A 19314-nucleotide genomic window follows, 5' to 3' on the forward strand; every position below is an offset into this window, starting at 1 on the left:
TATTCATGTAGATAGTTTACGGGGGTAGGTACACACAATAGCTAAAATAATGTCTTTACGTAAAATCAATCAATTTTTAAGGCTATATTTTCTGAAGATTTCGAGCTTTTACGATTTGTTAGCTCACTTTGAAAATAGGTCAATAGGTACCTTCATCCTAATTCAGTATTTTTCTAGGACATCAATATTTACGATGACCAAGACAAGACCATTCCTTGAACTAATCTACTCGATACTGAACAATGAAAAATTGCAATGCCTATTCCTCTATACTAAGAGCTAGATAGACATTAGATAATTTTATCTATGTTATCATATTGACAGCTATAGTTATCAGTCAGTGGTAACCAACAATTGGCAGATACAATATGGCATGTGTGCTAACTTGGAAAAAATATCAGCAAATACCAGGTTGGAAATCAAGTAAATTATCCCATGGATTTAATTTCCTTATGAGAAATTAAAGTCCAGGCGTTTTTTTTTACTATTTTTGTGTTTGAAATATACGTAGTCTTTCAATGGAATTATATCATGTTTCGTTGATTGACGAAAACCGCTCCAAAGTTTAGTGCAACTGGCTAGATTGTCATTGTTCAGTTTATAGCTGTCAATACAAGTAATTTTGTCGCAAATTGTGAAGAAAAATGAATCAGAAGTTATTTATAAAACAAAATTAGAAATAAAACAGATTAGTAGCTGTGCAGTGCGTCAAAAATGTCGAAAACAGTATTGAATTTGACTGACACAGTGTATTTCGGAATCAGAGATCAGTGGTACAAATTGAAGTCATGTGAGTCACTTTTACAATAAATTGTACACTTCAATTTTTGACTTTTTGGGTCAAGGTCCTAAACTAATAGCGACACTGGCAGGTCATTGATATATGGGGTAGATTTTGTTTATCACAGTAAATGGGTTGCGTGTCAAAGGGTCTTTTAAATCAATGCGATATCCGGTCATCCCAAATGTGTTATATTTTGTATCTATTTCGTAACCCTAAACCTGTTAAACAAATCACGTATGTAGGTAGTTATATAGTGTCACGGACGGGTATAAAAAGTAGTTAATGTAAGAATTTTGATCTTTCCTCGTTTTGGTTATAAAGCATAAATAGAATGTATATAGTACCAAACACCAAATAAATACTATAATGTATTATTAGAATGACCATTAGTTAGACTTGGCATCAACCCAAAGGGCTCCAAAAGTCGGGAAAGAATATCTGTCTGCGGCATTTACATACCGTCCAATTCATGTACATACGAGTATTATTATAATTGTCAAAAACAAATTATATCTATTCATGAACTGGAATGAAAGCTTCTCGTATTAATCATCCTCTGTCAATTAAGAATACGTACGCAAAGTTATATGAAAAATATTCTTCTACAGGTCCTAATTGGTAAAGTTTGACCCAGATCGCGAACATCATCAAATAACACTGTGTCCATTCGTATCCATCTATCATCCACTAATTGGATTGTTGATATACAAGCCCAACTCGGTGATAGATCAATTAGCCCCAGTACCGATCCGCGTAGGTAATGATTATTGACATAAAACTATTTCATATCGAAAGTCCCGTGAAAACCGTGTTGATAGTCACTATAATATTGCTCTTATATGTTATATCTATAAACATCTATTAAGTATAATAAAACCCGTATAAACTAGAGGAGCCACATTAAGAACTTAAATATAGTTTCAAGTCCTGCGACCCAATTCTTGATGGAAGTTCGCAAAACGACCTTTTCAACTCTCTAGAGTCCGCACCAAACTATTAGTTTTGGCCCTGTTCCTTGACACGATAATCCCCTATTATCGTCCCGTTGTCCTTCCGGATCAATTCACTGAGTTAAATATGTCACTGACCTTACATTTAGAGCCCCCGCAGACCACAGATTTTTTATCGGCCGATAGTTTAGTCGGGTTGGCCTGCTAGTACGCACACCGAGCCAACTAAACAGTTTAGTCGGTGATGAGTGCGCAAACTATCTAACAGTCTGCCGACTATTTGCTAGTTTCTAACCAACTGGTGAAAAGAGTGGTCGCACCGCACAATGAAAATTAATAAAACATTGCATAGAAATGTTATTATTGCTCTCATACACGGGAGAAGGAAAATTAAAAAGAGAGCCCGAGAGTATTGGGTGCATCCTATCTTTAGTGATAAATTATGAAATGGAAAATTTTACACTATGCATTCCAAATTACTCGATTATCCGAAAAAAAAATTCGCCTTTTATCGAATGAGCATAACTAGCTTAGCTACAAAACACGCGCGATCGACCATTCGCTGTTAAAGCTCGGAGCGAACTGAACTATCGGCTTAGTCGGCCGACTAAAAAATCGTCATGTGTGCGCGTGTGGTAGGGAGCCAATACTGATTATACGGTCGGCCGATAGTTTGCCGACAGTTTAGTTTGAATGGAATCGGGAAGCCCATCAAACTTTTTTATCGGCCGATACCAAATCGTCATAGTGTGCGCACTTGCTTACATCTGCGTACTGATTAAGAGCCCGACCAAACTATCGGCCGATAAAAAGTCTGTGGTCTGCGGGGGCTCTTATGCTCGTAAAATAGGTAGGTTCATTCCAAAAAACATCGCTGTTACCTTTCAAAACCGTTATTATAATCTTCGGAATGTAACTGCTAATATTACTCGGAATAGGTACTTCTATTGGTATGGGGTACAATGATATTGCAAAATCTATTGTTTGCAATGAGTGCGGCATGCCCGCATTGAACAAGAAATCACCAAGGTCGTGTGGACAACCCGTGAAAGCGATTGTGCATAGATATGCAATTACTGGCTGCTTCTGCGATGGCCAATGTGCTGTTACTACGTTCAATCTTGAGTAACCAAACGCCCTTGAACGAAGTGCCCTTGGACATTTGAAGGGTTAAGCATAGTTATTTGCTAATTATAGAGTTTTATATTCATTATGCAAGTGAGTGCAAAACTCGATCAATTTTCCAACGCTGTACACGCGCTGATGAAAATACCCATAATTGACAGGCTAATAGAATTGTTTAGGCGAAACAATTCCGCCAGCGTTACTGCCGTGTACCTATATGGAAAGGTATTCCGCACTCCATATACATTATTACATTTAAAGTGTCTATTAAGCGAAGTACCGAATGACTTTAATTCAAGCAAAGAACAATATATGTAGGTACCTTCTTCCTATGCAATAAGTACGCTTCCGTAACAATATTCTAATTTAAGTCTTTAACCAATAGGGTAGTGTCCAGGGTCGAAATAATGAAATAATATTTAGTCCGCTTTTTAGATAATCAAAAAATATTGGATACGTATTTTTTCTTTTTTTAATTAAACATAAAATGACAAAGATAATACGCTTCAAAAATTAGGAGTGGGGGCATTGACATTATATTCTAGCGATAGACAAGAACATCCATACAAATAATTTACCCGCTTAAGTCGTCTGTTGACATCTCGTTGACGTATTGTGACATGTAGTCATCCTCATTGATGGTAATTGCTGAAGTGTCGCTCGTATTTTGCCTACAGTTTTCATTATTCAAAAAGTTTATATCTAAGTGAATTCAAAATCATATAATATATCAAAAAGTTTATTTATATCTAATTGAATACAAAATCATGTAATATATTAAAACCAGGAACTTATTTTTAGAGTTTTTAATATTAATTACGATGTTTTTTTTCTTAAGAGGGCTATCACAAATTTTCGCGAATGTAATTATTTTTTCTTGAAAGTAAGAACATACCATGACAAAGTGAAGTCTGTTTTCATTGATATTTTACCTACTGCCAGTTTTATGGCACATCTGTTTCTGCACGATTTTCTTAATCCATAATTTGAGATGGCGGGCGGGAACAAATTAATGCATATTTGTAAAATTGAATTATAAATGAAAAGTATGATATACAAGCGTTGTAATAGCATGAACAGCGTGTAATTTTACTAACTTGACTCTCGAATAGTTTATATGTGTAAGTTTATACCTTGATATGTATTTTCTATTTTATAATTGTCGTTTCATAGACATCCATCTGACGCAGGTGTCAAAATCGCTCTGATTTGCTATTTTGGGCACTGCATAGTCTGCACTGCAGTTCAGTGTGGTAAGCTTTTTGTTCGGAACGTTCTATCTAGTACGTAGTACATATATATCGATGAGTGGGGGCCTTTTACGTCACAGTGTCCTGAAAATTGTAGCAACTTGTGACGTCACACTCAACTTTAACACGCTATATCTTAACAAGTTCTGATCCGATTTAAAAAAGAAAAAATACGTATCGCTTAATTTTGGACAATCTACAAGACGGACTAATTATTATTTTTTAGGAAACTAGCCTATTACAAAAGTACTCATAAGATTATTTAATTGCGATCTAATTAATTGACGTTTCACAGGATGTCCCGTGACGTGTCTATGCAATCAGACGCACAGTCATTGCACTCAAGCACGAGAGACCTTATCTGCGCTAACGTGCAGTATCCTTATCTTGCACTTCAAATTATTCATTTTTCCATTAATATACGCATTTATATTACATGTCTACTAAACCATGGCTGTCCTTGCACACGGGGTTTGTTCATATAGTATTCAGGTTGGATTTTATGAGCCCGCATTTCGTAACTGAATATATTTGCGAAGTACTCATGAGTTTAGCATGAGTAGGATGTAGCTATGGTTTTCCATAACAGCTTTGTTTTTAGTTCGGTAAAATACGGTCCAGTAAAGGCTTTAATATCTAGAGCACTCCGGTATTTTGTACCTTCCAAGGTTTAATTACCTTGCCAGATATTTATAGGTACTAAATGTTACCAAAGTGCTCTCCTAAATTGGACACCTACATATCAAATTCTTATCTCTAAATTGTCTATAAAGTTCCTACCAAAAATTACCTCTGAATGATCGATTTTCTTGGAAATTATGTTACTAGCTTCTGCCTGCGGTTTCACCCGCATCCCATGGGAACTACTTTCCGCACAAGGATAAATGTAGCATATAGCATTCCTCAATAAATGGGGTATCTAAAACATAAGTATTTCTCAAATCGGAGGCGTATCCCTGAAATTAGCGCGTTAAATCAAACAAACAATCTCTTCAGTTGTATACATACATATCCTCAATTATCATTCTACTTCTTTTCCAATACCATGAGTCACGGCATCAATGTGAGCTTTTGGAAAGCGTCAGTGACGGGGTCACCTCCTGCGGACGATGACCGTCGCATGATGTCATCGACGTGTAAACGACTGTTACTTCATATTTTGAACATGACCTCAGTCACCACTACGTTCACTTAAAGTTTTTATCAAGAACAGTTAGATGCTTGCTAGCCAAGATATCCCTTGGGTTTAATAGAATTTTAAAAGGAAGAGATCCACTGAATGTTTATTGACTTTTACAGTCGTTATTAAAAGCTAGCTTTTTATAGAATCGACAGTCCTTAAACTCACCATTATCTTTCGATTATTTAACTATCAGAAATGTATGTTTCCTCCTCTGGTCTCTTGCATGAATAAAATCCATGAAGTAATTCCATCTAGACATGAATAAAAAATATAATTGAACTGCTCCAAAACAATTTACACTTTAATTAATTAGATTTCCACATTTCATCAAGAATTTGATTAAAATCAATTTGCATGTAACTTCTAACACATTAATTAGCCAGCTAAATAATTAGTAGACATTGCTTTTAGCAGTTTTGTGATATTAAATTCGTCCGAGACTGAATAGCCGTGACCTCGCTGTTAGCCCACGCTAAACAATGGCTTCACTCTAGTTTCTATGCTGTTAAACCCTGTTTCGATTTTTTAGCCAACCAATTCTCACGACAATCATTAGTTATAGTGATAGCAATCGAGTACCTAACCTAATTCTTTGATCATATTTACCATAGATAAAAAATAGCGGTTTCCCGCGGATTAACCCACATTCCATGGAAACTACTGCCCGTGCCGGTGTAAAATATAACCTATATTACTCGGAAAAAGTGTGGCTTTCCAACAGTGAAAGAATTTCTCAAATCGATTCAGTACTTTCGGAGCTTTTATCGATAAACGCCAAATCTATTTATAGCCGATGCAATTACCTAACTTAGCCACCAGCAATCGATGCATCGTTTATATGAATCTAAAATAACTTATATATAGGTTAACATTGTACATAAAGCCTGCCTGACATTGGCCTTCATTCATAATAGACTAGATGCTAATTGCGTTTATTAATATTTATGAACCTATCTAAGATTAGTCATGGCAAGGCGTATGTATTGATTTTCATTTTGTAAAGCTTGTTTACTTACTTACATACTTTTCCTTACGCTCGTGTAATATGTATTCTATTTTAATAACCTCGGCTCTATGGTTATAAAATTCATGGAGACGCATAGTGCACTATGACGTAATCAACTAGCTAGGTGGATCCAGTTGCAATAATAATGCATGTCTGCATTATTATGTATGTTCAATTAGTATAAGTAAGCAAATTATTGAATATTAAGTATCATGTTTACTCTACCTGCATGTACCCATGGTGTGTCATATTTAATTAGATGTAGTGTTCAGCATTTGCAATAAACAACTGGTGTATAACGCTTGAGTAATTTCTTGAGTAATTCGTAGTAGGACAAAACAATTAGATAACGCAGAAAACAATTACGTAGTACAATAACAATTGATTTAAGGTAGTACTCCAAGCAGCCCCGGATCTAAGGGGGGGCAAGCCGGGGCCTGTGCCCCGGGCGGCAAATTCAGGGGGCGGCAAAATCAGGCGGCTGCCAAATTCACACCACGGAATAAATAAAAAAAGCACAAGTACAGCAATTTCATGGCCATATCAACTTAACCTATACCCTGAGCGCGGAGTAGCACAAGCTGCATGACTGCACGAACATTTATTATTCACGGGGCGAAGTTTTAGCAAACTAAAATTGATTAAAAATTATTTGCGATCATCTATGAGCCAGGAATATCACTTTCATACACACACTCATATTTATTTTTATTTTAAATCCTACATTACAGATTACTGTAATAGTTACCTACAGCGCCATCTTAACCTGTGGTGCAAGGTGTGCGAATAACCCAGGCGCCTCGATCTCAGGGGCGCCGCGGGACGCTCCACCACCAGGAATTTCGATAAAATTACACCCGTTTGATAAGGAAGTTCCACATGTATCACGATACTAACAAGCAAAGTTCCTAAAAAAGTCGTCTTCGCTTTGTTTGATTGATCATTGTGATTATTTTTTACTTTTAGCATCCTCCAACTAAGTGAAAAAATTCTCGCTCGCTATGCTCGCGGTTAAATGGCAATGTATGTACTGTTTTTCTGATTGCTTATTATTTTTATTGACTCGGTCGTCGGTTATTGATTCGGTCTCTAATCGCGTTTGCAATTTGTACATAATTCCCAGTTTAATTTGTGAGTCTTCAAACAAATAATTTAAAAAGTTCGCTTTACAGAGTACTTGATCAGATAATTTTGTGTCGTAGGCTCAAAAAATTTCGCGCTCGCTTCGCTCGCGAAATATTACACATGCATTGCCTTAGTAACTTCATAAGTCAAGTCCACGCTGTCTTACCTTTTATAAGTCAAATGTAGAAATCACTTTTTTATGGAGTCCTCAAAAGTTTGCGCTTCCGACTGCTTGTTACTTTACAGCGCTTTTTAAAACTTATTAACTTTTTGTGTCCCAAAATTGAAAAATTTGCGCGCTCGCTTCGCTCGCGCTACTTTTTTCATTTGCATTGATCTGTCTCGACTTTCATAACTTAACCAACAGTTTGAGCCTACAATGAATTGGACACATTTTTTTAAGTCCTTTACCTACCAAAAAAGTGCACTTCATTCGAACGTTCTTATTTATATTCCTTGTAACTACTGTAAGTATTTCAATACATAGTTGGCGCTTGGGTGATGATTGCACCCAGGCGCTATATGAGCTAGAGACGGCCCTGCCTGCCTACATATTGATAGCTAATATTATATGGATGATAGAGGTGAAAATAAACATAAGTAGGTAGGCGGGGCGGCACTTTTCAGATTTTGCCCCGCCTAATAAAAATTGAAGATCCGGGGCTGACTCCAAGATCTTAGTCTAGTCTAGAACTTAGTAACTAGTAATGAGGGTATTTTCTTCAACTTCGAGGTGATGTTGGGGGAATACATAATTCGGATAAATAATAAGCCTATGTCAGTGTCTAGCGTAAGTAGGGATCACACTTTCTTATTGTACTAAGCTGTAAACAAAGCCCAAAGCTCTCACTTCACATTATGCTTGTAAATGCTCACCAGACAAGAAGAAAGTTTCGAATCTGTCTGGCCGAATTTCAAAGCATTGTGCCGATACCAATGCAACTTTGATGGCATATGTCACTCTCGTTAAACTTTTGAAAGGAATCTCACGTAAAAGTTTTTAGAGTGGCTCTCACAGAAAGGTACCTATGAATGTATGTATTTTTAATGTTTTCTGATGGTAAACATCAAAGAAATTGTTCATTTGTGAGTTTTCTGAAGACTGCTTTGAACGTTTATCTTCTTATCCGTTGTACTTTCGGAGTAAATGGGTGACCATAAAACTTAATGTCTATCAAATAATTAGGTATCCCTATAAAAGACGCAAACATCATGAATATATAGCCTTGACCTTGTCTCATGTACTCCCTTTGTGAAAGGTTTCACCACCTAAATGCCATTACGTGCCGATTTTATTACTATAGGTACCTGCTTGCAAACATACAACTTGTCTTTGCAAGGAAATGTGTGAAAGCATCTATTTTATCTAAGCCTGAGTCCGTACCTAAATTCATGAAAGTTTCGTTAAATTAACATAGCTTTTTCTGGATTTAACAGTTCTACCTAATGGTAAAAGACCCTATAAAGGAAACTCCAATTATAAAAAAGTGGTCAACTATGTACATACGTGCACTTGTCTAACCCTTTCAAAGTTTCAAGAATACAAAACCTTAAATAATTATAATGGTAAGGTTCCTACTATTTCCACTACAAGTACCTTCTAACATAACCGTTAGAGCCAGGTCATTATCATTACGTTCCCGTTGCATAGATCCGTCAGCGTCCCACAGCCCTTATAAGACTCGGCCAACTAGATCGTGACAATACAATTAATGGCCCGAGTCTCAGGCCCAAGGCCCGTGGGACTTTGACAGTTATTGCAGCTTTGAGAGGAAGACTAATGTGCCGATGGAGATTTTAGCTAATTAGCTAAGGAGAAGGAACTGAAGGAATTTTGCTGTTGTAAATAAGCAATATTGGCTAAATGTTGAGTTTCTCACACCTTAAATACCTAATTACTTAATGAAAATAAAATGTTACTTTGCACCTATCTCTCTTATTGATTATATGAATTATGAACACGTTAAAGAATTGCGTTAGTCCTGTGCATTACTCCTCAACTCTTACCGGTTGGCAAATACACACACCATCCCAATGGATCCACTCTCTCTAATTTTTAATTCAAACTCTAATCTGTCCCTATTGCCTTTAATTAAATTCATATAAGTATGTACACGTACCGTTTTCAAACCATTAAAATCTAAGCTAAATTAGCTTCAGTACTCTCTAAACCTTAATTACCCATAATGGTGCTAACCGGTTAATATGAAATCTATCTATTGATGAGACCTTTTATAGGATATTTGTTGTTATTGAATGAGAATGGTGAAGAAAGATAGGTGTGTTTTTTCGGGGATAAGTTGAGTGATTGAAAGGTTATTGCGGCTGTTTTTTTTTATTTATTTAATTATCACGTTAAGGGAAAAGGACACATTTTTGTTGTAAAATAGAAGTCCTACTTAATCGTCTCTTCATGCAGAAAAAATAAAAATACCCGTTTCCATAGACTACCTATAGACTAGGTAAATATCTCTTTGGTGTCAGACATTTTTACTGACGAATCTCTCGTCGCTATTTCCTAGCTGGTTTTATGGTAAAAGTTGACCATTACGAGTACTTTCACCCCCTGGATGAATGCCAATGAATTCAAAGTCAGTCGATATATCGAGCTACAACAAAATTACAATGTTAGTTTTACGTTTTGCCGTGACTACGCCGATTACAGAATTAGACATGGCGATCATATGATGGTGTATGTAGTGTATAGGAACAGTACACACAAAAAATATGGTTTGTGTTTGAGATACTTATGTAATTCAATATGTAACTTCCTTAATAGAGAAATGGTTTGTTACATTTCTTTGTAAACCTAGGTTTCGTTACGTTTTATCTGCAAAACTCGGAGATATAGGCAGCATACTTAGCTACATAAGTGCCAAACATTTTTCATCTGTTACGTAAAGTCCCTCGATAATATCAGGCTTGCCGATGGCAATGTTATGTGCCTAAGAATGCCCGGATCCTGTCAACAGGAAACAATTAATTTTGTTTACAGATAGTATTTTTTTTCATAAGCCTCGTAGCGTCACGAAACTATACCGTTGGAAAGCAAAACTAGTTCACAGTAACCTGTCAGAGAACAGTCAACAATTGGACGAAATGGAAAAGGATGATGATGACGATGATATAGCTGTAGATTCATAACCCTAAACAAAAATAACTCCAGTAGAAACAAGTGACAGCAAACCGCGACCACTGAGCTATTAACTAATTGAGTTTGCCACGGCACGGTACGCCGAGCTGTGTACCGCAAAATGTTATATTGAAAACGTATTAAGTACTAAATGTATACAAATTGGTACGTAACTTTGTTGTAAATTCGTTACTTGTATGAAGTTACGGAGAACACTCTTCGGTTAATGAAAGTAAAGGGCTTTTAGCTAGAAAATCTAAACAAGCAAAGTACATGGACTAAAGGAGTCTTTAAATTGGATTCAGGAGCAGAATAAACTGCCGAAATGCATGCCTAAATAAATTTTGAAAATACATACCCAGCTTTCTGAAATAATAACGCTTGGTTTTATACCCAGATAAAGACACATACCTAATTTAAAAAAAATCGAAAAATCCTGTCAGGTTCCACGGAAAAATAAAACGAAATAATGTCTCGCTTAATCCTTCTGTGCCCAGCAGTGGGACGATAAAAAGGCTGAACAAAAAACTGTCTAGCTCAGCAAAGGTGTCTTCAAAATCGCTCGGAAAATTCGTTGAAGCTTATTTCAGAGCAAACCGACTATTAGCGTATATTCTGCAGTTCTTTTATCTTGCTTGCATGCGGTTTACCCTTTGTAAAGTAGTTGCCTAGCTGTCGTGATTGTCTCGTCGCCCGACCGTCGCAGCGCCCCGTCGTGTCGCACTAACCTGAATCTTTCAGCCGCTGTCAACTGTCTAACCACAATAGGATAAAGTAGACTGAAATTATATTATTGCTGCCGTTTTTCATTATGTATCTTCTAACTTACAAAAAAAGATCTAAGTATACTAATATTACAAAGCAGAAGTTTGGTTCTTTGTTTGATTGATCTGATAAAGTTCTTTCAATGTTAGACATCTTGTTATTAAGGAAGGCTAGGAAGATAGGCTACTTTTAAATGGGTAGGCACGTGAAACAAATCGCTGCCGAAGCGGAAGCTATTTAGGCTATAAAACCAACGTCATTCGTGATAGTTGTAATTAAATTATGTATTAGTCATGAAACACGAATCGTCATATTTCCCAAGCCTCATAAATTATGTTGCAAGATAACACTAGATACGAAACAAAGTAGGCTTTATTAAGTAAACTGAAACTCTGACGATAGTAGCCATTTCGGAAGTACTGATAGTAAAGAAAGCCTGTATATACCCTTTTTATTTAACGACGGACGTTAAGAATCATCAAATGACTCCTCCCGCTGTGGGTTAGCAGCGGTGAGGGATGTCACTGACTAAAAATCGTCGTGTTCCGTCGTAGGCCTTTTATGTACCAGAGCCGCGGTAACTCTTTCGAACAATCCTGCAGCCCAGGAAGCCTGTACATATACCCTAACAACTAAGTACCTACTTCTTTATCAGTGCCAAAGGTTAGATATAAAAACAAATCTTTCATATTTTTTTATTAAATTCCCCCGCAACTTGACACTTGTTCCAGATACTTTCCTTTCGGAACCTGAACATATACAAAAACCATAGACGGATCGTAAGACCGCCTTGAACTCTCAACTGAAGTTTAGAGAGGATCGTTAAAATACTATCCTACATTGAAATTTTAATGCATGTAGTTAGACATTTTTATAGTCTGTCTACTTCGTCTATCAATTCTTTTTTTCCTTCTGCAACTGTGAGAGATTTTTTATGATTTAATTGAATGAGTAGCCATCTTGTTTTGATTCTGCTAATTAGTACAAAAGTTCCGGGGCCCGATTCTCCTAATTTTACTTAAGCGACATACGATTGACGTTCGACTCGATTCGACTGAGATCCGATCCCGACTCGATTACGATTGAAGCGTATGTGGCATTCCGCTATTTTTTCTTTGAAATAAACGTTTTTATCCTTTTCCGTCATTCAGTAATGAATCATTTTGTCTGCAAATGATTTACGATTGCAAAATGATTGTACAGCAAACTACCGTATGGACCAAAATCACCAAAATAGCAGACCAATCGCACACGAATCAAATGTCAATCGAATACGATTGGTCTTTTATTAGTAGCAGAATGCCCGATATGGTTAAAACTGCTATTGCTATCATATTGCGATTCGATTTCTATTCGATTTTGTCATTATTAACTTAGGAGAATCGGGCCCCCGGTCGGTGACCCCTGAGTGAATATAGATGTAATTGAGTGAGTAAATGATAATTATTCACAATCTGCAACAGCTTGTTACAATACTCTTTGGATACTTACTTAGGTTAATGACAAAAGTGTATAGGTTTTCACGTACCTATTAGTATTTCCGCATCCCATCCATCATCTATCTTTAAGTTCATATTCTGTACTTTCCTGAAAGGTCTAAGCTATCTTTTTTTTACTGAAATCCGTGCATCGATTATATCAACCGAGATTTATCTCGATTTTTCACTTTTTATTCCATCATTCCCCATTCCCATTCATGAATTACGTATCGTCATACTTCGGTAGGCACTTAGCCCAGATTTTGCTGTTTTAACTAGCAAATAACCTCAAAAAACCTCTGTCAAAATCAAACGAACTCCCCAAAGGGTGATGCAAAAACGTTTGCGTGTTATAAATAGTTCGGCGCCCCTCTCAAAATCAGTGCGAAGCCCGTTAAGGTCGGCACTTAATGACATCAGCCTGGGTCGATACCGTCACCTTTTCAATATTGCGTGCCTAAGTTAATGCCTATAATGTATATGTTATTCTTCTTTGACATTTAGATACTATTCTTCTTTAAGGGGGATTTGAGAAAGGTTCACGTAGGTACCTTAAGCTAGACATGCTTAACCTAGGGCTTGCAAAAGGTATTCAATATTATAGAGAAAAGTGAGAAATAGATACATCATCAGAATGGGACTTAAAGTAATCTTGATGTTAAGGTCTTACAAGCAATAAAATTATGATGATGACGGTCTCACCAATAATAATAAAATTATTACTCATCAAAAAACTCCAGTCTGCAGTTCATATAGATTACTTTTAAGAGTGTGTATCTATTATTCTATTTATGAGTACTTAGTTTACTCTAAATAGGGTCTAAGAGCAAAACGGAGTAGGATAGTTCACAGTTGTCTTTATATATTTCTAAGATAAGTAGTTTGGAAGTTCACGACAAGTTGTCTAATCCCTTTCTGTTCGACCTTTGAGGCTTGCAAAACTCAACTTAGAAACTGGGTAGATCTAATTTTAGGTAGGTTTTGAAACTTTCAGTGAGAAAACAAACTGTAATATCAGCTATGAAGATGTAAAACAGATGGTGTAGGTATCTATTATATTTTACATGCTAGGTTCTTTTTTCATTCTTCTGAGAGTTTTAATCCAATGAATTATTTTTAAGTTTTCTCAAAAACAAGAAAGATAATATAGGTAGGTACCTGGTAAATGTCAGCAAGAAAATAAAATTATTTTCCCCGTCTTGTCTTACTTCCATTTCATTCAGTTAAGTATTTTAATTATGCTAAGTTGTTTTGCTGTTCGTACCAGCACCTACATTTCACTATTATCTTGTCATATGCAAACAGCACCTACTGCAGTGTTCTACCTAATGTTATCATGAAATTCAGTGACTGAATAGATTCTTCACTGTTCAGTGATAATTTTGATAATTATTATATTATTTTTCTATGTATAAATAATGAAGATAGCTGATAGTTTAGTAAATAGTGTTCGAAATGTATCGAGAAGTGTGTATAGGACTGTAAACGGCTTAATTGGTATGTAAAGACTGATTATTTCGATTTAATCATGCTGATTGCATGTCAAAATTGGCATGTACGATCGTAATAACGATTTCATCGGTCACAAGCACATTAATTAACGATGCGGAGATGGAAATTCGTGTAATCAGAGTAAAATCAGAGATAAGTTGCATTTCCGCCATCTTTATAGGAAGGTACATTTTCCCGCCTGCCACAGACGATATTAATCAAGTAAGTCTGTGGCTTAGTCCTGTAGAAACAACTTTTTTTTTGTATAAAATAATTTGTTTCCTCTGAGCCGAATTAATACTTAACATCAATCTTCGTGGGTACAGGATTTATTAAATTTTGAAGTAGCTAAGCTTAAAAGCCTGAGTTTTAAAAATTACATAACTGAGCGCGAGTTTAGGTCTTCAGTCTCCAAATAGGACCCATCTGGGTCGTTTGAAAACTTCGCGGAAAAGCTGGCAGGCAAGAAAAATGTTCTCTTTTTGTACAAGCATTGAGTTTTTATTAAGCTAAGGTAGCTCGAAAGATTTTCTTTGAAAAAATGATGCTGTTTTTCAAGAAATAAGTAAATTATTTATTGTGAGAGGACGTAGCTGACAGAAGCCCGATGGGCATTATTTTATTTATTATGTACAATAGTTAATGTTTTTGCCTGTATATGCCTAGAGTAGGTAGGTAATGCCTTTATACGTTGTTATAAAGATAAAGATTTTAATGTGCTGCGATCTAAGTTGCCTTGCGCATGCTGGGGATATTTACTTAAAAGGTTTATTTTATTGTCTTTGGCACTTTATTGATTTGACTCATTGATGAACGTCTCTGATTTTAATTGCTTAGGTATAGAGTCATAGCTATAATTGAAGTTCGAGGTAAATGTGTAGAAAAATGTTAGATAGAAGTAAATGTGTCCATATGAACTTAAGTGTAGATTTCAAGAGTTTTGTAAAAGCTTTTCCTTTGTGTCGCGAAATTGAAACCGGATCTTTTGATCCTTAACACTGATAAGTCTTTTGTGGCACATACCTAAATACTGAAAAGTAATCTACACTCAGTTTCAGCTAGACTGAATTATCCACCATATTTATTTAAGTAGATTTATTTGTAAGAAAATATTCTTGCTTCTGTTACCTAACATACAATTCCTTCAATGTTTGCGGAACATAAAAGGAAAATAAGTAAAAGCCTCAGCGCTGCCAAGATTCCTGTACACGAAAGAATTCTTCATATCATGAAACTGGGAAATTTTATATAGAGACGGCATGAGAAGTATTTCAAGTAGGTACTTCTAAACTTGGGCCTTTATAAGTTTATACCAAACAGCTGGCTCGCTGCGCCCGTTTTTGAATGCGGTTTCATGTGGAAGAGATGTTAAGTAAATTTATTTAAATTGTTAAGAAATATTGGGGATAACATACTAGGGAATATGGATTAACTACCTATGTAAAAAATATTTTTTATTGCTCTTTTTAACTATTTTTTTTGGGCACAAGACTTTTAGGCTGCGTTACACATGCGTTATTTAATAAACCACGTAACGTTCTCTCATATTCGGCGGCTGACAGTCAGTTTGGTTTGAAAACAGCCTTAGTCCTAATTTTATTATAATAAAAAATAGAGAAAAATACTTCACGTCACAAAGATTTTTGAGTGAGCATTATCAATGACGGCGTTAAACGAGTACCTAACGCATGGGTCACTAAATGAAGAAGCTTGAAGCTCAGTCTTACCTGCCCTGTCATATCATATTCATAATCTACTAGATTGGACATGCTTGATTGCCTTGATCTATCAAGCGTAGGATTTTTATAGCATTGTTCGTTGATGACTGTAATTTTAATGCATTTTAGCTTTTGGTATTGTTAATTTGTTTGCTTAATTATGAACGCAGTCATAGAAGTCACCTTTAGTACCTATGCCCATTTTCACCAACAAATACCTAAATTAATTGATCCCCTAAGAGCATTTACGGAACACTTAATAAGAATTTCGTTTTCACCAAAGTTTAGGTTCCTTAGGTTACCATCATATTTAAATGACCTGCCCATTGAACTCTGCAGTAAAATAAATCCTAAAAACTGTCAAAAGATACTAAAGAAGTACTTTCTAGACTGCAGTGAGATCTAGAAAGTAACTCCTTATGTATATATAATGTATACCTATGTATAAATGTGTCACCGAGTTGCCGTGGCTGACATACCACTGTTAAACCCGCGATGGTTTGTGTCGGTATATTTACTGTTATGTAACCAAATTGTAAATCTGATATTTTGAATAATAAATAATAAAAAAAAAAAAAAAAGGTATCCCTTATCCATAGTTATTTATGTCATAATTGGGAGAGCCCTTATTCTAAGTGGCACTTAGATTAAGAGATTGTTGGTGAAAATGGGCATTACTCTCTTTCAAAAAAGAAATAATTTAAATTCCGAATTAAAATTATTTTAGAAAAATAATCTGTTATTCTTTATTTGCAATTTAACTCTACCTTAAATGGATTTAAGTCTAGCACTTAAAAATATGCATAGTTAATTATTATAAATGATTACGCCAATCACGACCAAGGAAGCGAGACATACAACATATATTCTATCTATTACAATAGCTAAATTAATTGCAAAAACCTTGAGTTAACAATTACCTAACAATGAAATATATTCTATTCAGTTTCCTGTTTTAAAAAAATATTTTCACTGACATAAGGCGAACGTAACTTCGTAAACTTAATCATAGGGCTGCCTCACTAACAATTAACTGTACCTACCTATAAAGATCTGAATAAAAAAAAAATAGCAAATTATTAGTAGGTATCCCCTTTCAGCATACGATCCGTTTAAAAATTTTCTACACAAGATACGTAATATGATACATAAGAAGAGTTTAAAAAATTGAGCTAAAACTATAAACCCAAAACAAAAATGTGAAAGACTGCCAAGTTCGATAATATGGGAATGCTTCATACACCTTGTTATAAACCTACTAAACGCAATGAATCAAGTATTTAATTTTCTATTAAAACTTGCCAAGTAATCATCATTAAAAAGTAACTATTTTTAACTGAGGTATGTGTATGGAACTTGGTACTTATTCAGATCTCACTTCTTTTATAGGCGAAGCATTCCCATATTATCGAACTTGGCAGTCTTTCACATTTTTGTTTTGGGTGGGATTTCATTTATTTTTGTAAGGTTGTTTTTTTTATTTTTTTCTTATGATGAAGTTAGTTAAAGAAATGTCTCATTTATACTATCTTTTAGATTTTTTAATATGCACTATGTTTCTTACAAAGAAATGAACTAGATTAACTATGACTAGATTTACCAACTGACTGACATGACATGTTATCATATATTATGTTCGTGGATCAAAGTTACACATTCGTTATTTTCGAAAGTGATTCACACTTGGCCGTTTTCAGATTTTTTCTTTACTTTGACTAAATACAAACCTTTGTACCATTCGAAGATATATTATATAAATATAGATAAATTTAGTTCGTTTTAGTTCCTTAGGGGTATAAATTTACACCGGGTATAAAACACCTTCATTATTTTGAAACCGACTCACACTTGGCCATTTTCAGATTTTTCACTTTACCTTGACATAAAGACCTACCTCCATGCCAAATTTCAAGTCAATACGACCGTTGGAAGTGGTCTAGGTTTTTGATGAGTGAGTCAGTGAATCAGTGAATAAGTGAATCAGTCAGTGAGTGTATAGTAAAAATAGCGATTTTCTGACGTCAATATCTCAAGACCTACAATAGGTATATTAATGAAATTTTGTATTTTAGATAAGTGAGGGGGTCTCAACAGATACTAGAAATTTGATATGCGTAAATAAAATAGATTTTGAGTTACAGGGGGGTCGAATTTGGCCCGAAATGGTTCGTGTAATATAACCCACGGCCGGTGTGTCGCCTTTTTTGCTCGAACTTGGCGGACACACTGCCGTGTGTCTAGATCAGAATGCGAAAAACATTGTGATACGGTTATTTGTAGCAAATAGTAATTTGTTTTTTATTTAACACTACCAGGTTTTACTTAACTTCTAATACGGAATATAATTAGATAAGTCAGATATAATCATGTAAATCTGCCAAGCTAAGTAGAAAACAAGGTCTTTGTAATGTAGACTCAATCCTCTTTTTCGCGCGTAGAGTCAAACAAAATAAGGTTTTTAATTAAAGAGGTGGTATAGCTAACAAGTTCGTAGTTTATTTATTTTCTTGACTGTTAGTCGTAAACCCAGACAATGGGGTTACGACCCAGTGTGTTGACCATCTGCTAATAATGCTATATAGTTAAACACGGCTATACATACTTTATTAACTTTACCTACATACATTCGTGAACTGTACGCGAGTATTTCGGCGGGCGTTCTAAATATTTAACTGTGTACACAACAACACAAAAATGGTTTAATAAAAATTTTATATAACGTTAGCAGGACCAATATATTTGTTTTCAGGGTTGGCAAGGATTGGAAATAACATAAGTAGATAACTACTCTAGGGTTATTAGATACGGACTTTGCTAAAACAGGCGGGTCTATTATAGGTCATCTTTTATGAGAATAAGGTTTTGTGTTTAAAATAGTACTCCGTACCTACGTATTTCCTAACAGCTCCTTTCCTGGCTGTCCCTTCTTGTCATACTTATATTCTATACATAGCTTGTCATACATTTGGAATAAATACAGTTTTTTTTTTAACTCCACACCTAAGTCACTTGAGCAATATTACAGTAATTGAAACAAACCGATCAACCGAGTAACATTACATCAGTAAGGATATAGTAATAAAATAGGTATATGAGTGATGCACACTTGAAAAATTGGAAAGTACATCAAAACCCGCTATTTTCTTGAAGCGCCAGCCCTGATACGCAAAGTCGGTTAGTAGGTTCAGTGGAGCGCTGCATTCCGTTTCCATGCCAGCTGGGGGCAGTGTGTGTGATGGATAAACAAATCGACACAGGTAGACGCTTTATAATCACTGAACACAGTTATTCAAGTGCGTGAAAGTT

At 35.5% G+C, this 19314-nt stretch overlaps 1 protein-coding gene across 4 annotated transcripts in view; it reads left to right on the plus strand.

Moving 5' to 3' along the window:
• LOC110370891 (two pore calcium channel protein 1) overlaps positions 1-19314 on the plus strand; it is a 31051-nt gene that overhangs the window by 867 nt on the left and 10870 nt on the right. Inside the window, exon 1 of one of the 4 annotated variants that reach the window (XM_064040625.1) lies at positions 613-790. The exons of 1 other annotated variant lie outside the window; for it this stretch is intronic. In XM_064040625.1, coding sequence (XP_063896695.1) covers positions 715-790 — 76 coding nt within the window. In that variant the 5' untranslated portion in view covers positions 613-714. Of the gene's footprint in view, positions 1-612; positions 791-14150; positions 14297-19196; positions 19266-19314 lie in introns of those variants that run through there. 2 more of the 4 variants (XM_064040624.1, XM_064040626.1) reach the window with 2 other exon arrangements.

Source organism: Helicoverpa armigera, chromosome 22, assembly GCF_030705265.1.
Source record: "Helicoverpa armigera isolate CAAS_96S chromosome 22, ASM3070526v1, whole genome shotgun sequence".
Lineage (NCBI taxonomy): Eukaryota > Metazoa > Arthropoda > Insecta > Lepidoptera > Noctuidae > Helicoverpa > Helicoverpa armigera.